The sequence below is a fragment of the Chanodichthys erythropterus genome, chromosome 1, assembly GCF_024489055.1.
Source record: "Chanodichthys erythropterus isolate Z2021 chromosome 1, ASM2448905v1, whole genome shotgun sequence".
Lineage (NCBI taxonomy): Eukaryota > Metazoa > Chordata > Actinopteri > Cypriniformes > Xenocyprididae > Chanodichthys > Chanodichthys erythropterus.
In genome coordinates, this window is record NC_090221.1 from 22,671,575 (window position 1) to 22,692,904 (window position 21,330).

General features: G+C 35.0%; 2 protein-coding genes across 3 annotated transcripts; one reads left to right on the plus strand and one right to left on the minus strand.

The window, feature by feature from the left end:
- The first annotated feature begins 634 nt into the window (after nt 1-634).
- hars (histidyl-tRNA synthetase) lies at nt 635-9,023 on the plus strand. 2 transcript variants are annotated; one of them, XM_067382196.1, is made up of 14 exons: nt 643-780; nt 1,452-1,742; nt 2,332-2,421; nt 2,511-2,630; nt 2,715-2,810; nt 3,804-3,929; nt 4,332-4,439; nt 4,549-4,647; nt 5,646-5,739; nt 5,853-5,980; nt 7,026-7,298; nt 8,335-8,451; nt 8,521-8,667; nt 8,935-9,023. In XM_067382196.1, exons 2-14 carry the CDS (start codon nt 1,632-1,634, stop codon nt 8,986-8,988), a joined length of 1,563 nt encoding a protein of 520 aa, XP_067238297.1. In that variant the 5' UTR covers nt 643-780; nt 1,452-1,631; the 3' UTR covers nt 8,989-9,023. The 2 variants fall into 2 exon arrangements, with proteins under 2 accessions (XP_067238307.1, XP_067238297.1); XM_067382206.1 differs by lacking the exon at nt 1,452-1,742 and having other exon boundaries at nt 635-780.
- Nucleotides 9,024-10,094: 1,071 nt separating this feature from the next.
- Nucleotides 10,095-15,131, minus strand: dnd1 (DND microRNA-mediated repression inhibitor 1). Its single transcript, XM_067382220.1, has 4 exons — nt 15,108-15,131; nt 14,813-14,918; nt 12,249-12,710; nt 10,095-10,633 (listed from the first exon to the last, which is right to left on the minus strand). Exons 1-4 carry the CDS (start codon nt 15,129-15,131, stop codon nt 10,095-10,097), a joined length of 1,131 nt encoding a protein of 376 aa, XP_067238321.1.
- Between the last annotated feature and the right edge of the window lie 6,199 nt (nt 15,132-21,330).

Here is a 21,330-nt window from a genome sequence, read left to right on the forward strand (position 1 = left end):
AATGGTGCAACCTTTTTGGAGAGATATGCAAAACTGGTTACGGTCTAGGGAGGCTGAACTCCCTTCCCTTACTGTAAAGATAATTAGGTATTTTTTTGGAAAACAAAGAGTTGGAGTTTATTTGTAATTTTTTGTTATGTCTTGGAAAGTTTTTCATTAATAAGTGCAGATGGTTTAAATTTAGTCCTAACTTCAACCAGTGGCTGAATGAGGTTAAACTCTTGTGCAAATCCTTAAAATTAGTTAAACACACAAAAGCCCTCAAATTGATTTCTCTGTTAGACAGATAGAATTATTTTAAAACTAAGCCCCTTTTGACTTATCTTAATATATATATATATTTATTTACTTATTATTATTTCATTTTATTTATTTTTTATTTATTTATTTGTCAGTTTGTTTTATTGTGATCTATGTTTGTTATTGGTTATGCTCAACCTATGGCTGATCATTGTAATGTTATTTTGTGATTTGATTATGTACCTTGTTTGTTTGTTTGCTTGTAACTGGTTTCATTAATAAAAAAAAAAAAAAAATAAAAAAAAATCTGTTCCCCATGTTTTCCGCTGATGATATAAAGCGCCCCCTAGTGTTCATCTGAGGAGATACAGTGACGTTTAAAGTGTGCGCCCGCAGTAGTAGCTGCAGTTCAGTTCAGTCGCTGGTTCATCGTCGGCTCTGTGAAGCACCATGGCCGATAAAGCACAGCTACAGGAGGCGATTAAAACACAAGGAGAGGTCGTCAGGAAACTGAAATCAGAGAAAGCGAGCAAAGAACAGGTTAGTATAAGCTTTGAATCGTTTTTTTTTAAGCTTAATGAAGGAACACATGGAATGACCAATAACTGCTTGCTGTATCTTTCATATGAGAAAACAGGATATCATAAATGTTTAGGTCTGATCTGCATGGCAGGTTATGCGCTGTTTTAGGAGACTGGATTGCTTCCAATATCATTATTCAAGATTTAATGAATGTTATTCTACATTAGACTTTCGGTATGATGCTAACTGTTAGCTAGCTGATGCAATCTGTCAGCCATAGTGGACATCAGTACTGTATATAGATGGATAAATAAATCTGTATTGATGAATGGATATTTTGAAATACATTCATTTCTAGTGATTGCTTGGTTTAGAATGAAAATGTGGAGGTATTGGGCGTGCAGTGACATAAAGGGGGACTCATAATCATATTTCAGTCTGTAGTACCATAAAATATGACTAAAAAAGACCCATGTTTGTAGTAAAGTGTGTATGTCAAAGGGTAAGTTGAGTCATATGTGAGGGATTTATATTTCAAGGGGTGATAGAAAAGGCCTAATGTGGTTTATGTGCTCAAGTAAGAGATATGACATGATTCTAACTCAGTTTGGGGATGCTGGTGGATTTTGACGGCTTCCTCTCATGTTTTGCTTCCTCGTTGCTGTGTTGCCTCTCTTACGGGCCCCTAGTGACAGGGTTGCTCACCACTTTTCTCCTGTTCTTCCTACTTGTTGCCACGGATATCACCACCACTATCACCGCACACCTGGAATATCCCTGCTGTTTGTGGGATCGGACGGTTCACCTGTGGATGCTTTTGGACTGTATGGTATTGTGACTTCGGTGTGTGTGTATGTTTGGACTGCATAATGAATGCCCTGGGGCTGGTCTCCATGCGCCTGTGTGCTGGACTCATGGGCCGTCGGTCTGCTGCACACCTGCCATCTCTGCGTTTCTCTTCTGGAATGACTTTATCACAGGTACCTTTTTATTTGTCACTCCTGATCTTGTCTTTTAGCTTTAATTACCATCTGTCATTTGTTCGCATCCCGTTTCCAGTCCAAAAACTTATTGAATGCTGAGAAAAAACAAAAAATATATATTTTATATCATAAATATCAACATTCTTAATATATATTCATTGTGTATTCATACACTATCATTTAAATTTTTTTTTAATGAAGAAATGTACTATTTTGATCAAATAAATGTTGCCTTGGTGAGCATAAGAGACTCATTTCGCCAAAAAAATAAAATCTTACAGCCCCCAAACATTTGAACGCAATACATGTAAGGTTGAAAAAAGTAACAGATTTTATAATTTTCCATTTCCCCTCAATTAAATACATGCAACAAATACTAACATGATGTATTGAGAAAATGAGAATTTTGTGCTTAATTTTTTTGTGAAAATAATATCACAATGCAAAAATAAATCCTTCAAATTGGCTTCTTTTTGATTTTGGGGTGAAATATGATCTGGATATTTTCTTGACAAGTTTCATGATTCAGCCATGATTTTGTATGTTCATTATGCTGAAGGTAAAAAAAACACTGTTCTGTTCTCAGATTGATGAAGAGGTGGCCAAACTGTTGCAGCTGAAAGCTCAGCTGGGAGGAGATGAGGGAAAACATGTGTTTGTTCTCAAAACAGCCAAGGTATAATACTTTGTGACATTGTAGACATGAAGGTTTGTTTAAAGTGAGATGTTTTGTACCGAGCAATATCTCTTATTTCCTCTCTGTAGGGGACCAGGGACTATAACCCCAAGCAGATGGCTATAAGAGAAAAGGTTTTCAACATCATCATCAGCTGCTTTAAACGCCATGGTGCTGAAACCATCGATACCCCCGTCTTTGAGCTGAAGGTCTCTTGAACAGTTACACAATAGTCTGTGCGTCACATTATTGCATTAATTGATTGTAATGATCGTTTATTTGTGTTTCTTTAGGAAACATTGACAGGGAAGTATGGAGAAGACTCTAAACTTATTTACGATCTGAAGGACCAGGGAGGAGAACTTCTGTCCTTGAGATATGACCTCACTGTATCCACAAGACATGTTTTTATTGATCTTATATTGAATTTTATTTTGTAGATGTTTTTTTTTTTTTGCAGATTGTTTGATGTTAAACCTAAATAACCTTTTTTTTTTTTTAAATGTCAATGTGAGAAATTGGTAACTTTACAATAAGGTTTCATTTGTTAACATTAGTTAATGCATTAGCTAACACAAACAATAAACATTGTTTTTACTGCATTTATTAACCTTTCTTACTGTTAGTTAATACAAATGTTCATGTTACTTCACAGTGCATTAATGTTAACAAATACAACTTTAGATCCTAAAAATGTATTAGTAAATGCTGAGATTAACATTGTTTAATAAATGCTGCAGAAGTTTTGTTCATTGTTACTTTAATGTAGTTAACCAATGAAACCTTAAATTGATTAAAGAGATGGTTCACCAAAAACTGATCTTTTTTTAAATAATTTACTTACCCTTGTGTTGTTCCAGACCTGTATGAGTTTCTTTCTTCTGTTGAACACAAAAGAAGATATTTTGAAGAATGTTGGTAACCTGACAGTAGCCATAGTATTTTTTTTTTTCCTACTATGAAAGTCAGTGGCTACCGTCAGCTGTCTGGTTACTAAGATTCTTCAAAATATCTTCTTTTGTGTTCACCAAAAGAAGAAACTTGTACAGGTCTGGAGCAACATTAGGGTGAGTAAATGATTACAAAATTTTCATTTTTGGGTGAACTATTGAGCAAACCAAAAAAAAAAAAAATCAGCACCCAATTAAGTTGTAGCAAAGTCTAGGTTGCGCTAAAAAAAATCATTTTTTTTTTTTTTTCATTTCAATTAATAATTGTACATGTATTGGTGATTGGTGTATTTATTATATTACTATAAAAGCACTAATAGCTGTAGCATATAGTGCAAATGCATGTATACAGTCTCATCTTAATTCAATCAATAATTTTTGAAGATTCAACAGTGCTGCCTATAGTTGGCTCCTTGACTTTGTCCTCTTCAGGTCCCGTTTGCTCGCTATCTTGCAATGAACAAAATCACCAACATCAAGCGCTACCACATCGCTAAAGTGTACCGTAGAGACAACCCAGCCATGACACGTGGCCGATACAGGGAGTTCTACCAGTGTGTGAGTACCTTGCTCTGGATTCTGGGACCTTTCTGGACACCTGTGCTTTCTGTTTGTTTAAAGAGGGGATTTTGGGAGACAATAACTTCATTTGTCATGCACTTTTACATTCACAAACAGACACTACATGAAAGGCAATATCCGAAAATGCATAATAGGAGGACTTCATTTTTAATTTCTCCATTTTTAATTTTTCAAAAGGCTGTATGTTAGATATATGGGTAAAAATGTTGTGCACAGGGATGCAGGTATGAGTCTGAAGGCAAAACACCCCTTAATAAAATTAATTACTAGTATCATCATTATAATTATTAGTGTCATTATTATTAGTTGTAGTGTTATTATTATTCATTTTTATTTATTTTTAAAATTCTAAATAATTCTTGTTCTCTGTGGCTGCAGGATTTCGATATTGCAGGTCAGTACGATGCCATGATTCCTGATGCTGAGTGTCTGAAAATTGTATACGAGATCCTGAGCGAATTAGATCTTGGAGATTTTCGTATCAAGGTTAGTTGCTGGTCAGCATGAGAATTTTTGTGGTCATTAGAGTCTTTACAGGACCTCTTTTTGTATATTTATCAGTTTGAGATGAATAGTCACTGTTGTGGTGTTTCAGGTGAATGACCGACGCATTCTAGACGGAATGTTTGCCGTGTGCGGTGTTCCTGATGAGAAGTTCCGTACAATCTGCTCCACAGTGGACAAATTGGATAAGGTGAGAGATCAAACTACAAGAGAATTTTGACAGATCGATCTATGTACAGTACATGTAAATTTTTTCTTAAGGAAAACAAATGTTGCCAAGCACACATCTTATTGCAGTTATTGGATTGGAGGCATGCTACAATGTTTAGTGAATTTTTATTCACACATAATTTCATTGTGTTAATTTCATTGACGAATAATTTTGACACTTTCACTGACGAAAACAAGATATTAACTAATAACCAGTTTTGAATGGCAAAAAATATGACAAATCTATTTACATTTTCGTCTGCGCTGTGTGATGATGCGAAAGAGCTCAATTCAGTCCGGTTTTCTGTGCGCACAAAGAATGCCACCTCTCAGACGTCAGCGCACAAGTACTGGATTGAATTCTCTTTCACATCTTTCAGACAAATACACACAAAAATGTCAATGTCCATTTTGGCAAGTATTCACGTAAACACAGTTGGCTTATGTCTTAAGTGATTGTAATCAATTGGGAGAATATCAGATGTGTATCAGTGTTTTGGATTCTGCTGCTGTACGTCATTGTTAATTAAACAACTAAAGAAAAAGAGAAAATCACTCACTGCTCTTGACTGAATAATTTTAATAGCTTTGAGAATTAATCTCTATTTAATTTATACAAATAAATGTCTGCTTGAAAGAATGAATGCTGCATGCAAGTTGTTATAAAGAATGCATATCATCAATTAAAAATAAGACCATTTTCTTTGAGATTTTGTTTAATTTTAAGATGAAGACATTTTATGTCAGAGGCAGAGCAGTTAAATCTGTCTGCATTTTATGTCCAAAACTTAATCATATTAAGGGGTTAATTATAAGAGGATGTTTTCTCCCGGAGTATGTAATGAGTTTGAGTTATATAGTCGATTTAAACTAGACTAAAACAATTCAGATAATTAAAATATGGCCAACAATTTGCTGTTAACATTAACTTTCATCAATACAACCCTAATTTAAGGTTGCCCATTGTTGTGTTTGTAGATGGCCTGGGAGGATGTAAAAAAGGAGATGGTAAATGAGAAAGGTCTTTCAGAGGAAGTTGCCGATCGGATTGGGGAGTATGTCAGCATGCAGGGTAAGTAACATTCATCACACCCACTTCTCACAATCACCTACAGTCAATTTTTACCTGACCAGATATGTTATCTGGGGTGTTTCCCTATTTCCTCTGACATCTTTGACCTCTAGGTGGGAAAGATCTGGCTGAGCGGCTGCTTCAGGACCCCAAACTGTCCCAGAGCAAACAGGCCTGCGCTGGGCTCACAGATATGAAGCAGCTCTTCAGCTACCTGGAGCTCTTCCAGGTCACAGACAAGGTGAGGTCAGAGGTCAAGAATGCTTCAAAAGAAAAGTCAGTTATTTCCTATTGTCCTCAATACTGAAGAAATGGTGTGCTGTACCCACTGATCTATATAAATGACTGGATTACTCATTGCGTTCTAAACTGCCCTCAGGCGGTGAAGCCACCGGAATAGTTTGAGCGGCCATATTGGTATTCCCTACCGCATCATTTACTTGCAGCTAAAATATTGACCTATCTATTGACCGATTTGCAGCGCATCAGTAGGACATGATTTTTTTTGGGATATATGTATGCAAATTGTTATCTGTAATGTTTATGGGCAAATGACCATTTAATGTTTAGGACATTTTTTTGTTGTTAGAACGTACATGGAGACTTCAGATATAAAAACACTGTAATGTTTTCTCATTAAAAATCAGATGATTTCCTATTCAATAGAATGTGAGGGAAAATGATGTGAGGAATACGCAAGCGGTGGATTCACTTTTAATGATGTCATGAGAAATCCAGTCATTTCTATAGATTAGTGGTTGTACCAAAAGAGGGTATTAAGACCAGTACTGAAAATGCTTCTACTTTGTATCTTTTCTTATTGAATAAAATTCAGTCAATAAAATTGAAATTGATATTTTCTTATTGATGTTTGCATTATGCATTAAATTGGATTAATGTTCGTCAAGAAATTCTATAAATTAAGATGATTTTCCAATATTGGCAAAAAAAAAAAAAATCCCAGCCACTCAAGAGTCTAGTGACAAATTTTAAACAAACTGACATAATTACGAGTTAGAACAAAAAACTTGGATTAACTTGAAAGAGATGCTGTATCACATCACACCTGATGATTTTTTTTTTTATGCTTCACATGCATTTTTCTTACATTTTATGACCCATTAGATAAGAAATACACACCCTATAAAGTTTATTACAAGGGTTTTTCGGTTCAGTAAATTCAGTTATAATTTCATGTTCATTATTTCTGCATTATTGTCTGCATCTGTGGTCTTGTTCTTTTAGTTTGCCCCCATTAATTTTTAAATCTCTCTCTATCTCTCTAGGTGGTGTTTGATCTGAGTCTGGCACGAGGACTGGACTATTACACAGGTGTGATTTATGAAGCGGTGCTATCCCAGACCATCCCAGCACCAGTGTCTACGCCCGCAGAGCAAAACGGGGCAGATGAGGCGGGTGTAAGCGTTGGCAGCGTGGCCGGCGGAGGGCGATACGACGGTCTGGTGGGCATGTTTGACCCCAAGGGCAGGAAAGTGCCCTGCGTAGGCGTCAGCATTGGGATTGAGAGGATCTTTTCCATCATGGAGCAGAAGGCTGAGGTTAGAGAAAGAAGGGCAGGTTTGAGGACATACAAAGACTTTAGTTAAAAAAAAAAAAAAAAAAAAAAAAAAAAAACTCCCATATTTTTTCTAAGTCTTTTTTGGAAGCATGCATTCTACAGTAGTGTTTTAAGAATACATTTAATTTAAGAATTAAATGTAACAATGTCATTTTGCAACACATTTACCGGTAACACAAGGTTCATTAGTTAACATTAGTTAACTGCATTAGTTAACATGAACTAATTCTTCTGAACTGCACTTCTACAGCATTTATTAATCTTTAATGTTAATTTCAACATTTACTAATACATTATTATAAGCAAGAGTTGTACTTGTTTACATTAATATTCTGTAAACTAACATGACCAAACTATGAATGGATGTATTTTTATTAACAAAATTAACAAATACAGTAACAAATGTATGGTTAGTTCATGTTAATACAAATCATGTTAACAAATGAACCTTTATTGTAAAGTGTTACCCTATTACCTTCTGTATTGTGAAATTTCTCTGTGAATGAGAGTTCTTCTATAATTGGGAACATTAAAATGTGTTTTATTATAAAAGGTTTTTAAAATCTAAAACTGGGAAGATCGATTCATTTTAAATATTTATAAAAACATTTTGATTTACATTTAATTATTAATAATTTGAGAACATTTGTATAAGGGTTCCAATTATTTTTATTATGAAAGGTTTATATCTAAATCAGGGAAGATTGATTAATTTAAAATATTTAAATAACAGTAATCTGTTTTAAACAGTTTTGTTTGCATTTTTTATTGTTATTAATAATTTGAGTACATTTAAGAAAGTTTCTACTGTTTTATTATGAAATATTTAACTCTTAGACTATTAATCTTTCAAAGTCTTTTATTGATTTTATTAATTGCTTTTAATTAAGTATTTAAATGTGTATTTTTTCTGTATATATTTAATTAATCATTTGAGTATATTTTTATAATGGTGCCACTGTTTTAATATGAAAAGGTATTTGAATACAAATATGGAATATTCCCATCTCCTCCAGACATCTTCAGAGAAGGTGCGCACCACTGAAACTCAAGTGCTGGTGGCTTCAGCGCAGAAGAACCTTCTAGAAGAGCGACTCAGACTGACCACAGAGCTTTGGAACGCTGGAATCAAGGTTTGTATATGCTTGGATGTCATATCAAGAAAACATTAATTTTCTCTGACACTGTATTATGTGCTGCAGGCTGAAGTTTTATATAAGAAAAACCCAAAGCTTTTGAGCCAACTGCAGCACTGTGAGGAAACCGGGATTCCACTTGTGGCTATTTTAGGAGAGCAAGAACTCAAAGATGGAGTCGTCAAATTGCGCAACGTGGCCAGCCGAGAAGAGGTGAGCTTTGACATCTGGGATTTGTTTTAACCTCTAATGTACATGTAATTTGTATAAAACAATTTGAAATGCCATTCAACATTTAACTAACTGATAAAATAATTGTATGCATTATTCCACGCTAAATATTATGCATGTTGCATGTTTAATCCAGTTTTCATTTTTGAAAATAAATTGTGATTTTACATACGTATACCTTAATAACCTTTGAGTAACGAGTCAAGAAAAATTTTAAAAATAACTACTATTTTGTCTGGTTTCCTGCAGGTGGATATGCCCAGAGCGTATCTGGTGGATGAAATCAAGAAACGGACCTTGTAATCTTAAAAAAAAAAAAAAAAAAAAAAAATCTTAAACATCCACCATATAGACGGAGGACAGCGGCGCCCCTATTTACCACATGCCAGTTACAATTGTGTCAGTTGAACATGTACATTAATGAAAATATTCAACTCATTGCCTGCTCTTTTAAAATGTGCTTGGATTATGTCCGATCTGTCAATAAATGAGTAACTAAGATATTTTGTCTTGTCTTTATGATCCGTTTTAATGCCACATGCAAAATTCTGCACCTTTAACATTTATTTTCCGTACATTCTATCAGACTTTTTGATCCTCTTAATTAAGAGAGCCATAAATATTAGTATTTTACAGCTGTAAGTATGTTATTTTATAGTCATATGGTTATATATCAATAAGATTTTTGGCCAAATTATGTAGCCCTTCATGCAAGCATAGCAAACCTGGGGTTCTATTAAAAAATGTGATTTATTCCCCAAATCGTGCAACCCTTAGAATGGTACCTCAAATCACATGGGGTGCTATTCATATCTGTTGTTTTATGTGTTAAGGTTTAATTCTTATGTTAGGGGTTTTGACTTACAAGTATGATAAATGGCAATATATGCATGTCATAATCCGGGACGTGAGCAATAGCCTGCACAAGTATTTTTTCTTGAACAACTTATTTACTGTACAAAAGTCATTTATAGTCCGTACAACCCATCAAACAAGGAAACACAAGAGCACACCATGCAGTCAACAATCGTGACAAACACGCAAAACAAATTGTGAAGTAAAAAACGGTGAAAACATTCAAAATACTAAGTTGTGAAAACATGCAGTCAACCAAATGTGATGAGGCTGCCTAAACATAAATGATTAATATTACATAGTTAAAATATCATAAAACATATCAACAAGAACATAATACTTCAAACTTCTTTCATACCACAGAATTCAAGAGCTTGTAAAATTAAAATAAATTGACTGCCTAGTTCCATTTTTTTTTTAACAGTAAATGAAATGTTTCCTTATCATAAATTTCCACTCATTGATATGAAACTAGAACAGTACATGCCTTCAAACCATAATACTGAACGTAAAACTGATAACGTTACATTACATTAGCAAAAGCAGCTCAAATTTTAGAAAGATCGCAAATTTGAGACCTTGCACATGGTTTGGATCACCTGCTCAGCGGCGGCCCGATAAACTTCCCCCTTCATGGCTCCAGCACTGGTGCCTGGAAGGATCTGGACAGCCCCGTACAGAGGCAGAGGGAGGCCTGGGATCAGGACTCTGTAGCTGAAGTAGAAGAAGCCATCAGGCCCAGTGTAATTGTAATGAAATTCGTACTGCGGCGCACCGAGTCTGTTTGCCTCGCACATCATCTGTAGCTGAGACACGGTGTCACGGTTCATGAGGGCTTGAGCCATCATTTCATCTCTCGGCGGGGCGGGCGGACCCCCCACAGCCCGGAAAAATGGCAGGAGAGGGGGGGGTGCTGGGATATCGTGATGAGAGAGCTGAGGGCGCAGGGGTGGAGGGTTGAGGGAGGGTTTAGTGAGGGGTTTCAGACCAGGTGGGGTAAAGCAGTCATCTTGTCCGGTCTTCTCGACACACTTGGACTTGGAGAAGGATGTCCATCTGACAGTAATGGAAATGCCGTACTGCTTCTTAAAACCTGGAAGTACACAAGAAATACACAACTCCTTAGCATTCCTTAGGTCTCTTTTGAATGGTATTTGACCCATGGGTGGTCAAATACCCATGGGTCAAATACCAAACGATAATGATAATTATCATCATGATATAATTTTCCTCGATAAAATGATAAAAGTTTGATATAATGTTTATGTGCCAAAAGCGGAACGAAATTTGAACCGGGTCACACGGACCATTTATCTGAAACAGCAGCGCGATCTTACAGAGCAAATGCGTTCGCTTGCTGAACGATCTAAATCACGAGACCACTAAATAGTGTTGTGAGATCCAGTAAGAAGAGTTTAAAGTGAAGAACACAAATGTCTCTGTGATTTAAACTAGTTTAAAGCCAGAAGAAACAGCACTGACAAACATGAGAAACACTGTGCGCAATGATACAATCTGAAGGCTTTTCGATCTACAAATCACCATAATTTACCATGTTTTTACTGTAGTAACACTAACTACACCATAGTATTGTAGCAGATATTTGGGATGTCGAATTTTATTATATCATTAATGAAGACATTAAATGTATTAAAGGAATAATGGAATATAATTACAATATTTTTTATTGATAAACTACAGCATTTGTGAATTTGTATTTATACTAAGAGTATACATTTTACCATGGTAGTGAGGTGCTAACGTTATATGTGTGGTTTTATCTGTGGTTATCATGATCTAAAATGTATGATACTATAGATGAACAATGGTTCATTTTAATAAAAGGAGTCCTAACTCAAACAGTTAGAATTTGTAAATGTTACCCTATTTAGGTTGTTTTTATAGATGTTACCGTTTTTAAAGAACATGTAATGAACATAAATCATCCCAACTCAAGCTACTGCTACTGTCAACTCAAGCTACTGTCAAATGTGCATTTCTAAGAGACAAAAATCTACCTACTATTTACACTTGCATGAAATAAAGATTTGACATTTATCATGATAATTATCAACATCGACTGATATGAAAAATGTTACTGTGATAATTTTTTGGCCATATCGCCCAGCCCTGGTGATATAATATGTCCATTGTCCAATGTTATAGGGGACCTATTATGTCCTTTTTCAAAGTCTTGATTATGTCTTTGGGGTGTACTAGTTTTCATGTTTCCAAAAACACATTATTTTTCACATATTTTGCATTGTTGTAGCACCTCTTTTCTCAGTTTGTCAGTAACGCTCTGTTTAGTTCCTGTCTCTATGAAACCCCCCCTGAAAAGTGCAATGTGCTCTGATTGGTCAGCTGTTTGGAAAATGTCATGCCCCTTACCAAAACCGTGAGTTTCAACACACTACTAACTAAATCAACTAGGCCTTGCCCCCTATTTTGCATGTGCTTTGGGGGGGAATTATTTAAATGAGGAATATTGTGATGTGTTTGTTCCCAGAAGAAAACTCAAGACTACAATCGATGCGTTTCAGGGAGTTCAGAAACAGTGCTTACTGATATACAAAATAACTAATTTTCATGCTCAAACAGCAACTTTACACACCATAGAGAGAAAGTTGAAAATGTAAAAAAACAAACATAGGTATACTGTAATAAAATCACACACTTCTACAAAATATTTCCATATCCCAGCATACCTTGCACAAGCACTTTCTTGGCCATGGATGCCGCATAGTGGGAGGAGTAGTTCACTAGAGCCACGACCTCTCTCCCTTTGGGCCCGGCCAACTTCAGCAAGACATCCTCCACACCATCAGACAGCATTTGGACCGCCACCAGCATCTCCGCCTGATTCACGTTAGTTGGAAGATCCCCCAGACGCAGCTGCCGCTTCTCCGTGCTCCTGCGAACCGTCAGACAAACCCCCTCCTGCAGAGGGTATTGATGGAGGGTCATGATGGCAGTGGATGCGGTGAAGGGGTCGGCATACTTTGCATAGGCAAAGCCTCGGTTCTGCCCGCTGAAGTTCATCATGAGACGGAACTCATAAATAGTGCCAACGCTCTGGAATAGAGGAATCAGACGGTCCTCGTAGACATCACGTGGGATCTGACTAATAAAAACCTCACAGCCTGGGCCGGGAGGAGGACCTTGCCAACCTGGAGGAAAAGTCAAATAAACGAAAAGGTCAAAATGAGCGATATTATCTTTGCTGCAAAAACAAAAGTGAATAGGGTTAGATTTCAGAAGGACTTCATGATTAATGTTGAAACTAATTATGAGAATAGAATGAGACTGAAGACTTAAGTTGCCCAGGGTTATGCATCAATCCTGTTAAAATCGTCATAATGACAATTGATTATAAATAATAATCATAATAACCATTATTATTAATCAATCAATATATATATATATATATATATATATATATATATATATATATATATATATATATATATAAAATATAGTATTTATAAAGTATAAATAAAAAATATAAAATATGAAAAATATACACACACACATATATATATACACATACATACATATATACATACATATATATACATATATACATATATATACATATAAACATATATATATATATATATATATATATATATATATATATATATATATATACATATATACACACATACATATATACATACATACATACATACATACATATATACATACATATAGTTTTTTCTCTGAGTGGATGAATAAGATTTCCTGACAAAAAATAAGAAATTATCATCACAGATGTTTATCATTTAATCGTTTATAATAAACTTTTAGATTTTTCTAATGATGTATATGCCCAACCAAAACAGGTGGATGTTTTTTGGACTGTAGTTAGTAATGTTGGGCTATGTAAACAAAACTGACTTAATGTAAAGCAAGAGGTGTTATGTTCCTGCAGTCTGCCATTTTTGGCAAATTAAGAAAATGTTTGTCTGAAAACATTTCTTGTTAAAGTCTGTATTTTATGTGCATTGTATGTAACATTAATATCATTTGTCAGTCACATGCCTGTTTAAGTGATGAAATGCACTACTTGGTTTCAAAGATGGTAACAGATGTTTTTTACTTGTGCTACAATTGTGTGGCCTGTGCTATAAAACATTCAACCTCTGTAGCACCAGTGCTATGTGCAACTATATATAATTAAATCTATGAAGAAACAGATAGTAGTTCTTCATTTGCCACTGAAAGTGTTTTTTTAAACAAAATCCTTAATACCCTGGTTAGCTGTAACTTCAAGCCTTCATGAATTCATGTTGACCAGTGGTCAAACTGTGATTAAAAACTTCTTATAATAAATGATGATAATCACAAATGCTGAAATTTAAATGTTCAAACTGTCAAGATTAGGGATCTTTATTAAAAGTGATATATTCTGAGATATATTTTAGAGTATATTAAGCTCTTGTACATAAAGATCGAGGCAAAGGTGATTCCACATGATCTAAGCCTTTAAAAGTAGAACTACACTGAAAAACTGATGAAAACATCACATAATAAACACTGACCAGAGACCAAAATCAAAGCTGAAAAATTAGATTTACTAGGAATTTTAAATTTTTATTATTTATTTATTTTTATGACAAATTGAATAATGTAGTGTGACATCATGCAACACTATTTGGAGATGTTGTTGCAAAAGATCAATGTGCGTTAAATAAATTAATATACATATAAATACACTTTCAAAATAAACTGGGGAATAAATAATTATAACTAGCCCATGTCTCTCTTAAAGACAAAAATTACTGTTGGTTTTTGATTTATACATGTTATATACTATACATCTAAAGTGATCGACACATCTACAAACCAGTCATTTTCATTAACTATCTAAATCTAATCTACATCCTTCCAATCAGCAATAATTGAGCAGCAATGAGGACTTGCAGCCTAATTGATCTCCAGGTGTCCATGTTTCAATGAGGTCGAGGCAAAGCACAAAAGAGGCATGGTTCAAACGTCCATAAGATGGCTACAAACTATCATTCCTACTTGACAAGCTAATTTAAACGAAATAATGAAGATTTATCCTTAAAACCTCTGGAAGGAGAGGTAAACTGCCAGATTCTGCTCAATGTTATGAAGGAAAACGAACAGCAGTGATGCAGTGTGCTAAAGCTCGTCTTCATCCGCATGATGCTTCAATCTCATGCAAAGAGACATAAAAGTGAAATGCCACAGGTTGTGTTTTAATTGCAATGTGCTGATCTCAGTTCAATTCAAGAGCACTTACCCGGAGGAGGACCACCATATTTCCTCTGCCCGTTGACCTGTATTAAAGTGATGGAGCTTTTCTGCATCCATTCTTTTAGTGACTTCAATCTCTGCGGGTTCAAAACCTGCCAGCAATCAAATTAGAGAGGTGATTCTTTACATGTTATATCGATGAGCAGACTTGCTCTCAAACGTCAAACTCTGCAGATGGCACACGAATAAAATCGTCTTGAGCCAAATTCTATTGTGAAAAGTTTTGGCAAAAGCATGTTGTTTATAAACATAAACATAAACTCATAAATAAACGTGCTCACCTGCTGTAGCTGCTGTCCCTCCATGTTGCTGCCCACCTATGATGGCACACCTGTAAATTGCTGGAAAAGTCAAGCAAAGGTCATTAAAATAAACCTCATGACTCCTCTAGAGACACTATTGGACACATTTGAGGAAAGGGGGCGGATTCTGCGCAACGTGCCCAAATTTTAGTTCTTAAACAGAGGTGATGCTGAATAAGTTTTATTTACAGCTTGACAAATTGATAATTACTCATGTTTGCATTTGTTTTAAGATTAAACCGTAACTTTTTAAAACGGGTTTGAGGAACAATAATCATAGACGTTCCACTCTCCACCAGCAGGTGGCAGCCGCGCATGTGATTATTTAAATGAACGTCATTCAGCACCCCTGGACACAATGTTACTTTTTAAAAACATGTTGGATTTCATCTTTTAAGAGTCGTATATGTGCAAATAAATATTTTAATTATTCATTGTACGAAACAGAAGGACATATGGAGCTCATCCTGTTTTTATTCAAATGAAAAAATAAATAAATAAATAAATAAATATTAGGTGTCCTGCTGAGCTGAGTTTGTCACAGGTCATGACCCCTGCTCCATAAAACTGTCTACTGAGAAAAAAAGCAGTGGTTGTTTTGTTGTTCTTGGACAATCCATGTGTTTGTTTACAAGGAGTATCATTTCTCTCTTTCTCTCTCTCTCTCTTATGATATTTTAGGGTAAAATGAAGTAAGATTACCTTACCCCTCTCTTAATATTTGACATTTTGTGCTATAACAACTAAATTAGCAAATATTTCTATTTATTTCCTATAATAACAGATAGACTGATGCATCATCATTCTGCAAATGGTAAACTCATCTCTAAATGTCTAAATGTTACAGTTTAAAATTAAATTCACATTGTTCTTAAGGGGGTATATTCCTCCATCTTCCCCTATATTATATTATATTATATTATATTATATTATATTATATTATATTATATTATATTATATTATATTATATTATAAAACTATGCAATAAATAACTTTTTTCTTTATGAATTAAACATACAAGGCGATGAGTTCATATGACAACAACATAGCATTTCAAACATGTATCATTGCATATATTTTTAAAATATTACAGTCAACAGTGTGCACTGCACAGTATGCAAGAGTTCCATTCCAAACACACATTTTCTCACACTTCATTTTAAGCTGTCAAGTGTGAATAAATAATCTCAAGATATTTGGTATCTCTGTAACTCCACTTCAAAGGCCATGCTTGTTTAAGCATGCATTTTTTATTATGTACTAAAAAACCTGTCTTTAGACTCATCTAGAAAATGCGTGTCACCGTGACACCTTGTTTTTGAATATGCATATGTCTCCATCTGAGTTTTTTTTTTTAATGGTGGCAAATGAATGAGAGTTTATTTTGTCATACAGCTCTGGCCAAGTTACAATAAACTGTAGGTCTGGAGCATAAACGACATGAAAATGATCAAAGACAGTATTTTATGTACCGGCTTTTGAATTAACGCCACCTTAGCGAATGCATGAGAGTGCAGGTACACAGTTTGTCAGTGTAAAGTGCCAGATGAAAGGCAGACCCTGGCTTAGTTCTCAGTGTGGCCTGCAGCTCTGACTTTTTAGCAGGAGAAAATCCTTCCATTGCCTCACAGCCTTTTAATTCTCAGAAAAGAAAAACAGACAGAACAGACAACTGGCATATCTTTTCCTCACTCCCTTCTGCACCTTGCATCCTTTGCATCTTTCAATTTTCCTAGTGGTGACATGCGTGATACGTCTTTTTACCGTAGTGTAATTAAAGTTTATTTGCATGGAAATAAACACATCAACACCTCTTAATGTAGCGAAGGTCATAATGCCGCCTCACATTGTCACATGTACTGCAGTCACCGTGATAATAATATTAAACACCTCATTTGATTTACAGTCTGTGCATATCATTTTCGCAAATTGGACTTGTGGAAAATGTGACCTGCTAGTTAGGTCACCTGCGGATTGATGGTTTTATCCAGCGTCAGGTTTGAAGGTGATAAAGAAGAATTTATATACATTGGCAAGCATAATTAAGTTGTATTTGGATATTACTGTGTTTCTTGTTTATAAACAGCGTTGCATCTGCCTTTGGCTAATTAAGTTATAACCTTTTACATCTAAACATTGAAATCAGGCCTATCTGACTGATGTTATCCGGTTGCTATGCAATGTGTGCTGCATAGCGACAGCAGTTCCTTTGCCGTGGGGTCGTCATGCACATCTGTGAGCCTGTCCTGAAATGCACACACACACACACACACACACACACACACACACACACACACACACACACACACACACATACTCTCATACCCCACCCGCCCCGCCTCATGAAGAGGCTGATCCTGCCCCTCTGCCTCCTCGGGGCTCACCGAGGGACAAGCAATCTGTCCAATGTCAAAACTCATATCCTCAGTCCTGTCACTCACCCTGTAAACACTCGTACTAACTTTCAGAGCATTGCAATGAACTTTAATCTTCTTTTGGCATTTAGGAGTAGTAGTGCATCTGATCACACCAATATCACATGTATGATACATGATGATACATACATATGTACACACAGGTCTAATTGTGCCAATATATTGATTTCTTTACAAATGCAAATGTTAAAGTATGCTGAATATAGATTAGATAGATAGATAGATAGATAGATAGATAGATAGATAGATAGATAGATAGATAGATAGATAGATAGATAGATAGATAGATAGATAGATAGATAGATAGATAGATAGATAGATACATAGATACATACATACATACATACATACATACATACATACATACATACATACATACACAGAGACATACATACATACATACATACATACATACATACATACATACATACATACATACATACATACATACATACACAGAGACATACACAGAGACATACATACATACACTGAACAAAATAATAAACTTAACACTTTTGTTTTTGCCCCCATTTTTCATGAGCTGAACTCAAAGATCTAAGACTTTTCTATGTACACAAAAGGCCTATTTCTCTCAAATATTGTTCACAAATCTGTCTAAATCTGTGTTAGTGAGACTGAGATGTGTTGCACTGCGTGAGGCAAATGGTGGTCACAGACACTGACTGGTTTTCGGACCCCCCCGATAAAGTAAAACTGCACATTTTAGAGTCATGCCACACCTGTAAGGTGGATGGATTATCTCGGCAAAGAAGAAGTGCTCACTAACACATATTTAGACAGATTTGTGAACAGTATTTGAGAGAAATAGGCCTTTTATGTACATAGAAAAAGTCTTAGATCTTTGAGTTCAGCTCATGAAAAATGGGGGCAAAAACAAAAGTGTTGCATTTATAATTTTGTTCAGTGTATATACTTTCATGCCCTAAATGTTTGAAATTAGCTTGATGGATGGATGGATGGATGGATGGATGGATGGATGGATGGATGGATGGATGGATGGATGGATGGATGGATGGATAGATAGATAGATAGATATATATATTGGAAATATTTTTGTTACAACTGTAACAAACTCTGTAAAAGTCTTCACTGTCACTTTTTATCAATTTAATGCATCCTTGCTGAATAAAGTTTGTAATTGTACTAAAAAATGAAATTTAATTATTAAAATATATATATTCATAAATATTGGACATTAATAAGTAGGTGTGTCTTCTTTTAAATGGCAGCGTAGGAGAAATTGCAAAAATTCTCAAAAATTCATGAAAAAAAAAATTGATAACAGAAAATGTCCATTATTTAATAATTTATTTAGAAAATGTCCATTATTTATAAATTAGCCTGGATGATATATTGGTCCATGCAGTCTACTCTATTTTGCAAAATGTTACAAAAATATATGTAAACTTAGATGTCTCAACATATTAATGTTGATTGTTAACTTATTCTTTTGACTAGCTATTCATTCATTCATTCATTCATTCATTCATTCATTCATTCATTCATTCATTCATTCATTCATTCATTCATTCATTCATTCATTCATTCAGGAGGTAATAAAGCAACTTTCATCTTAAAGAGCTATCATTTCTTAAAAGCCTATCAGCGCCACAATAAATAGTAAACAGTAACTGTTTTAGAGAGAAGAACAGCTTGCTCATAGCTTAGAGGCTCCCTGATGTTTTAACCGGGCAAAAACGTGACTGAAGTTTCTGTGAGTTCCTCCCTCCAGCCGCACTAAAACCTGATTCTCTCATCAGAAACTACTGCATATGTCCTTAAAGGTGTTTGCTAAGGCAATCATCACTATTATTATTATTATTGCTCATACCTAAGGTTAAGAGTTTCAACAGTTTGTGGTTACTGTGTAACTCATTCAGCACTGTTTGTGCTACAGTCTTAAAAATAAAGTTTCTTAACTGATGGTTCAATGAAGAACTTTTAACATCCATGGAACCTTTCCACTGCAAAAAAGCCTCTGATTGAGTCTGAAATGACATTTTTAATTTATGAGCTCACCAACTTGAGCTTTGTCATGTGCGTTTGTTTTTTCATGTGCATTTGTGAGTGTTTTAGTAGTTGGACTCGTACCTGCTGAGCACATGAAATGTGTTTTGTGATTTTTTATTTTTTTTGTGCCACATGCTCTTATTTGCTGGATGATTGCGTGTGCAGTGGTGTGTGTGTGTGTGTGTGTGTGTGTGTGTGTAAGTGAAACATATGAACACTAGCAATCAAGGTGAACAGACGCTGCTAATTCAGGTTGCTGATAAAACGTGTCGATGGTCCTTTGTGGGACTTTCATTACTGTAGCGGAGTTGTGCGTCTGTGTTTTCTGAAGCGTGCTGGTCAATATTAGTACTAGAGTCTATCTCAAAGGGACATGTTTGTTCTTCCTCCACCCCACCCTCTTCCTTTTCTCTGCCATCTCACTCTCTCTCTCACTCTGTTGTGATGGGTCTGATGCTGACAACGAAGACAAAGCCTATCTACAGAGAGTAGAGGTGAATGTCAGCAAGAACAAGGCCCTGATAGTGGACTTAGTAACACTATACAATATGGTTCCATTTAATACCATTAGGTAACTGCATTAATTAGCAAGAACTAACAATGCTAAATACTTCTAAAGCATTTATTATTCTTAGTTAATGTCAGTTTCTACATTTACTTATACAGGGGTTTCCAAACGTTTTGTGTCAGCCAAAGTCCTTAGAAGCAAAATATTAGGCTACTTGAAGTACCCTCCGAGATTTTAAGTTAATATTTAAATGATTTAATGACACATTTATGTGTTCATGGTTCTCTGGTGTACATGCAAGTAAATAGATAAAATATTTAATCTAGTTTTATAGTTGTTTTATTTTGACTTATTTGTAGTTGGGCTTGTGATAGTGTTTCAGTCCACATTACATCCACACCGATGTTTAAGGAACCCAATCAAATTGAATATTATTATTATAATTTTTAAACTCTGATTACAAAAATGAAGTCAAATATATTACTGCAATTGTACTAGAAAATAATAAAAAAAGAATATTTGATATTATATTTATAATAATACTTCTATTTTACACTACAGGTTAAAATACTAATATTGACATCTTCAATTCTTCACTCTCAAATGTTCAAATCCTCAAGCCTCTATTTTGGCGGAAATGCTGCTGAAATGCTGTAAACATTTAATAAATTTCAAATGCTGAATGTTTGTTGAGGAGAGGTGTGCTATTAAGTTTTTTAAATGATCAGACTCGTTTCAGCAGGATTATATGACAAGGAAAATCACAAAGGACTTCAGCCACACTGCTGTGGTCAAATAAGACACCAGCGCAGATGAAGGGCCAGCAGGGGTCAGGGCAAGCTACATTCCCCTAAACCATCCAGATCCTTCATCAGGGGCCCGAAACCACACATATCAACAACTTAATGCATAACTAACAAACATTTACACAACTCTGCAAACATTTATATTTGATCTGCTTCATAAATCACTGATTTTGCCTATTCGCCCTCTAGATCACTAACAAAAAATATCTTGTACTGTACCAGATGCATACAGCATGAGTCATTCAATGACACAGCAGCCTTTTCTATGTTGCAAAACTGATTTTTAAAGTAAATTTCTTTTTTTTTTAAACTTACTATCAGACAAATAATGTGTTTAAGCATTAAGAAATTGCATTATGTCATCTCAAGCTGAATTAATACAAATTAATATTCTGAACATGTGACAGGATGAAATATTTCAA

Excerpts from the sequence above, each read along its gene's own strand:
- hars (XM_067382196.1), top strand. The coding sequence starts at position 1,632 with ATGAATGCCCTGGGGCTGGTCTCCATGCGCCTGTGTGCTGGACTCATG. Across the intron at positions 4,440-4,548 it reads TTGGAGATTTTCGTATCAAG|GTGAATGACCGACGCATTCT; the intron begins GTTAGTTGCTGG and ends GTGGTGTTTCAG. Across the intron at positions 7,299-8,334 it reads TCATGGAGCAGAAGGCTGAG|ACATCTTCAGAGAAGGTGCG; the intron begins GTTAGAGAAAGA and ends CATCTCCTCCAG.
- dnd1 (XM_067382220.1), bottom strand. The coding sequence starts at position 15,131 with ATGGAGGGACAGCAGCTACAGCAG. Across the intron at positions 14,919-15,107 it reads AGGGACAGCAGCTACAGCAG|GTTTTGAACCCGCAGAGATT; the intron begins GTGAGCACGTTT and ends GATTGCTGGCAG. Across the intron at positions 10,634-12,248 it reads CAAGAAAGTGCTTGTGCAAG|GTTTTAAGAAGCAGTACGGC; the intron begins GTATGCTGGGAT and ends GTGTACTTCCAG.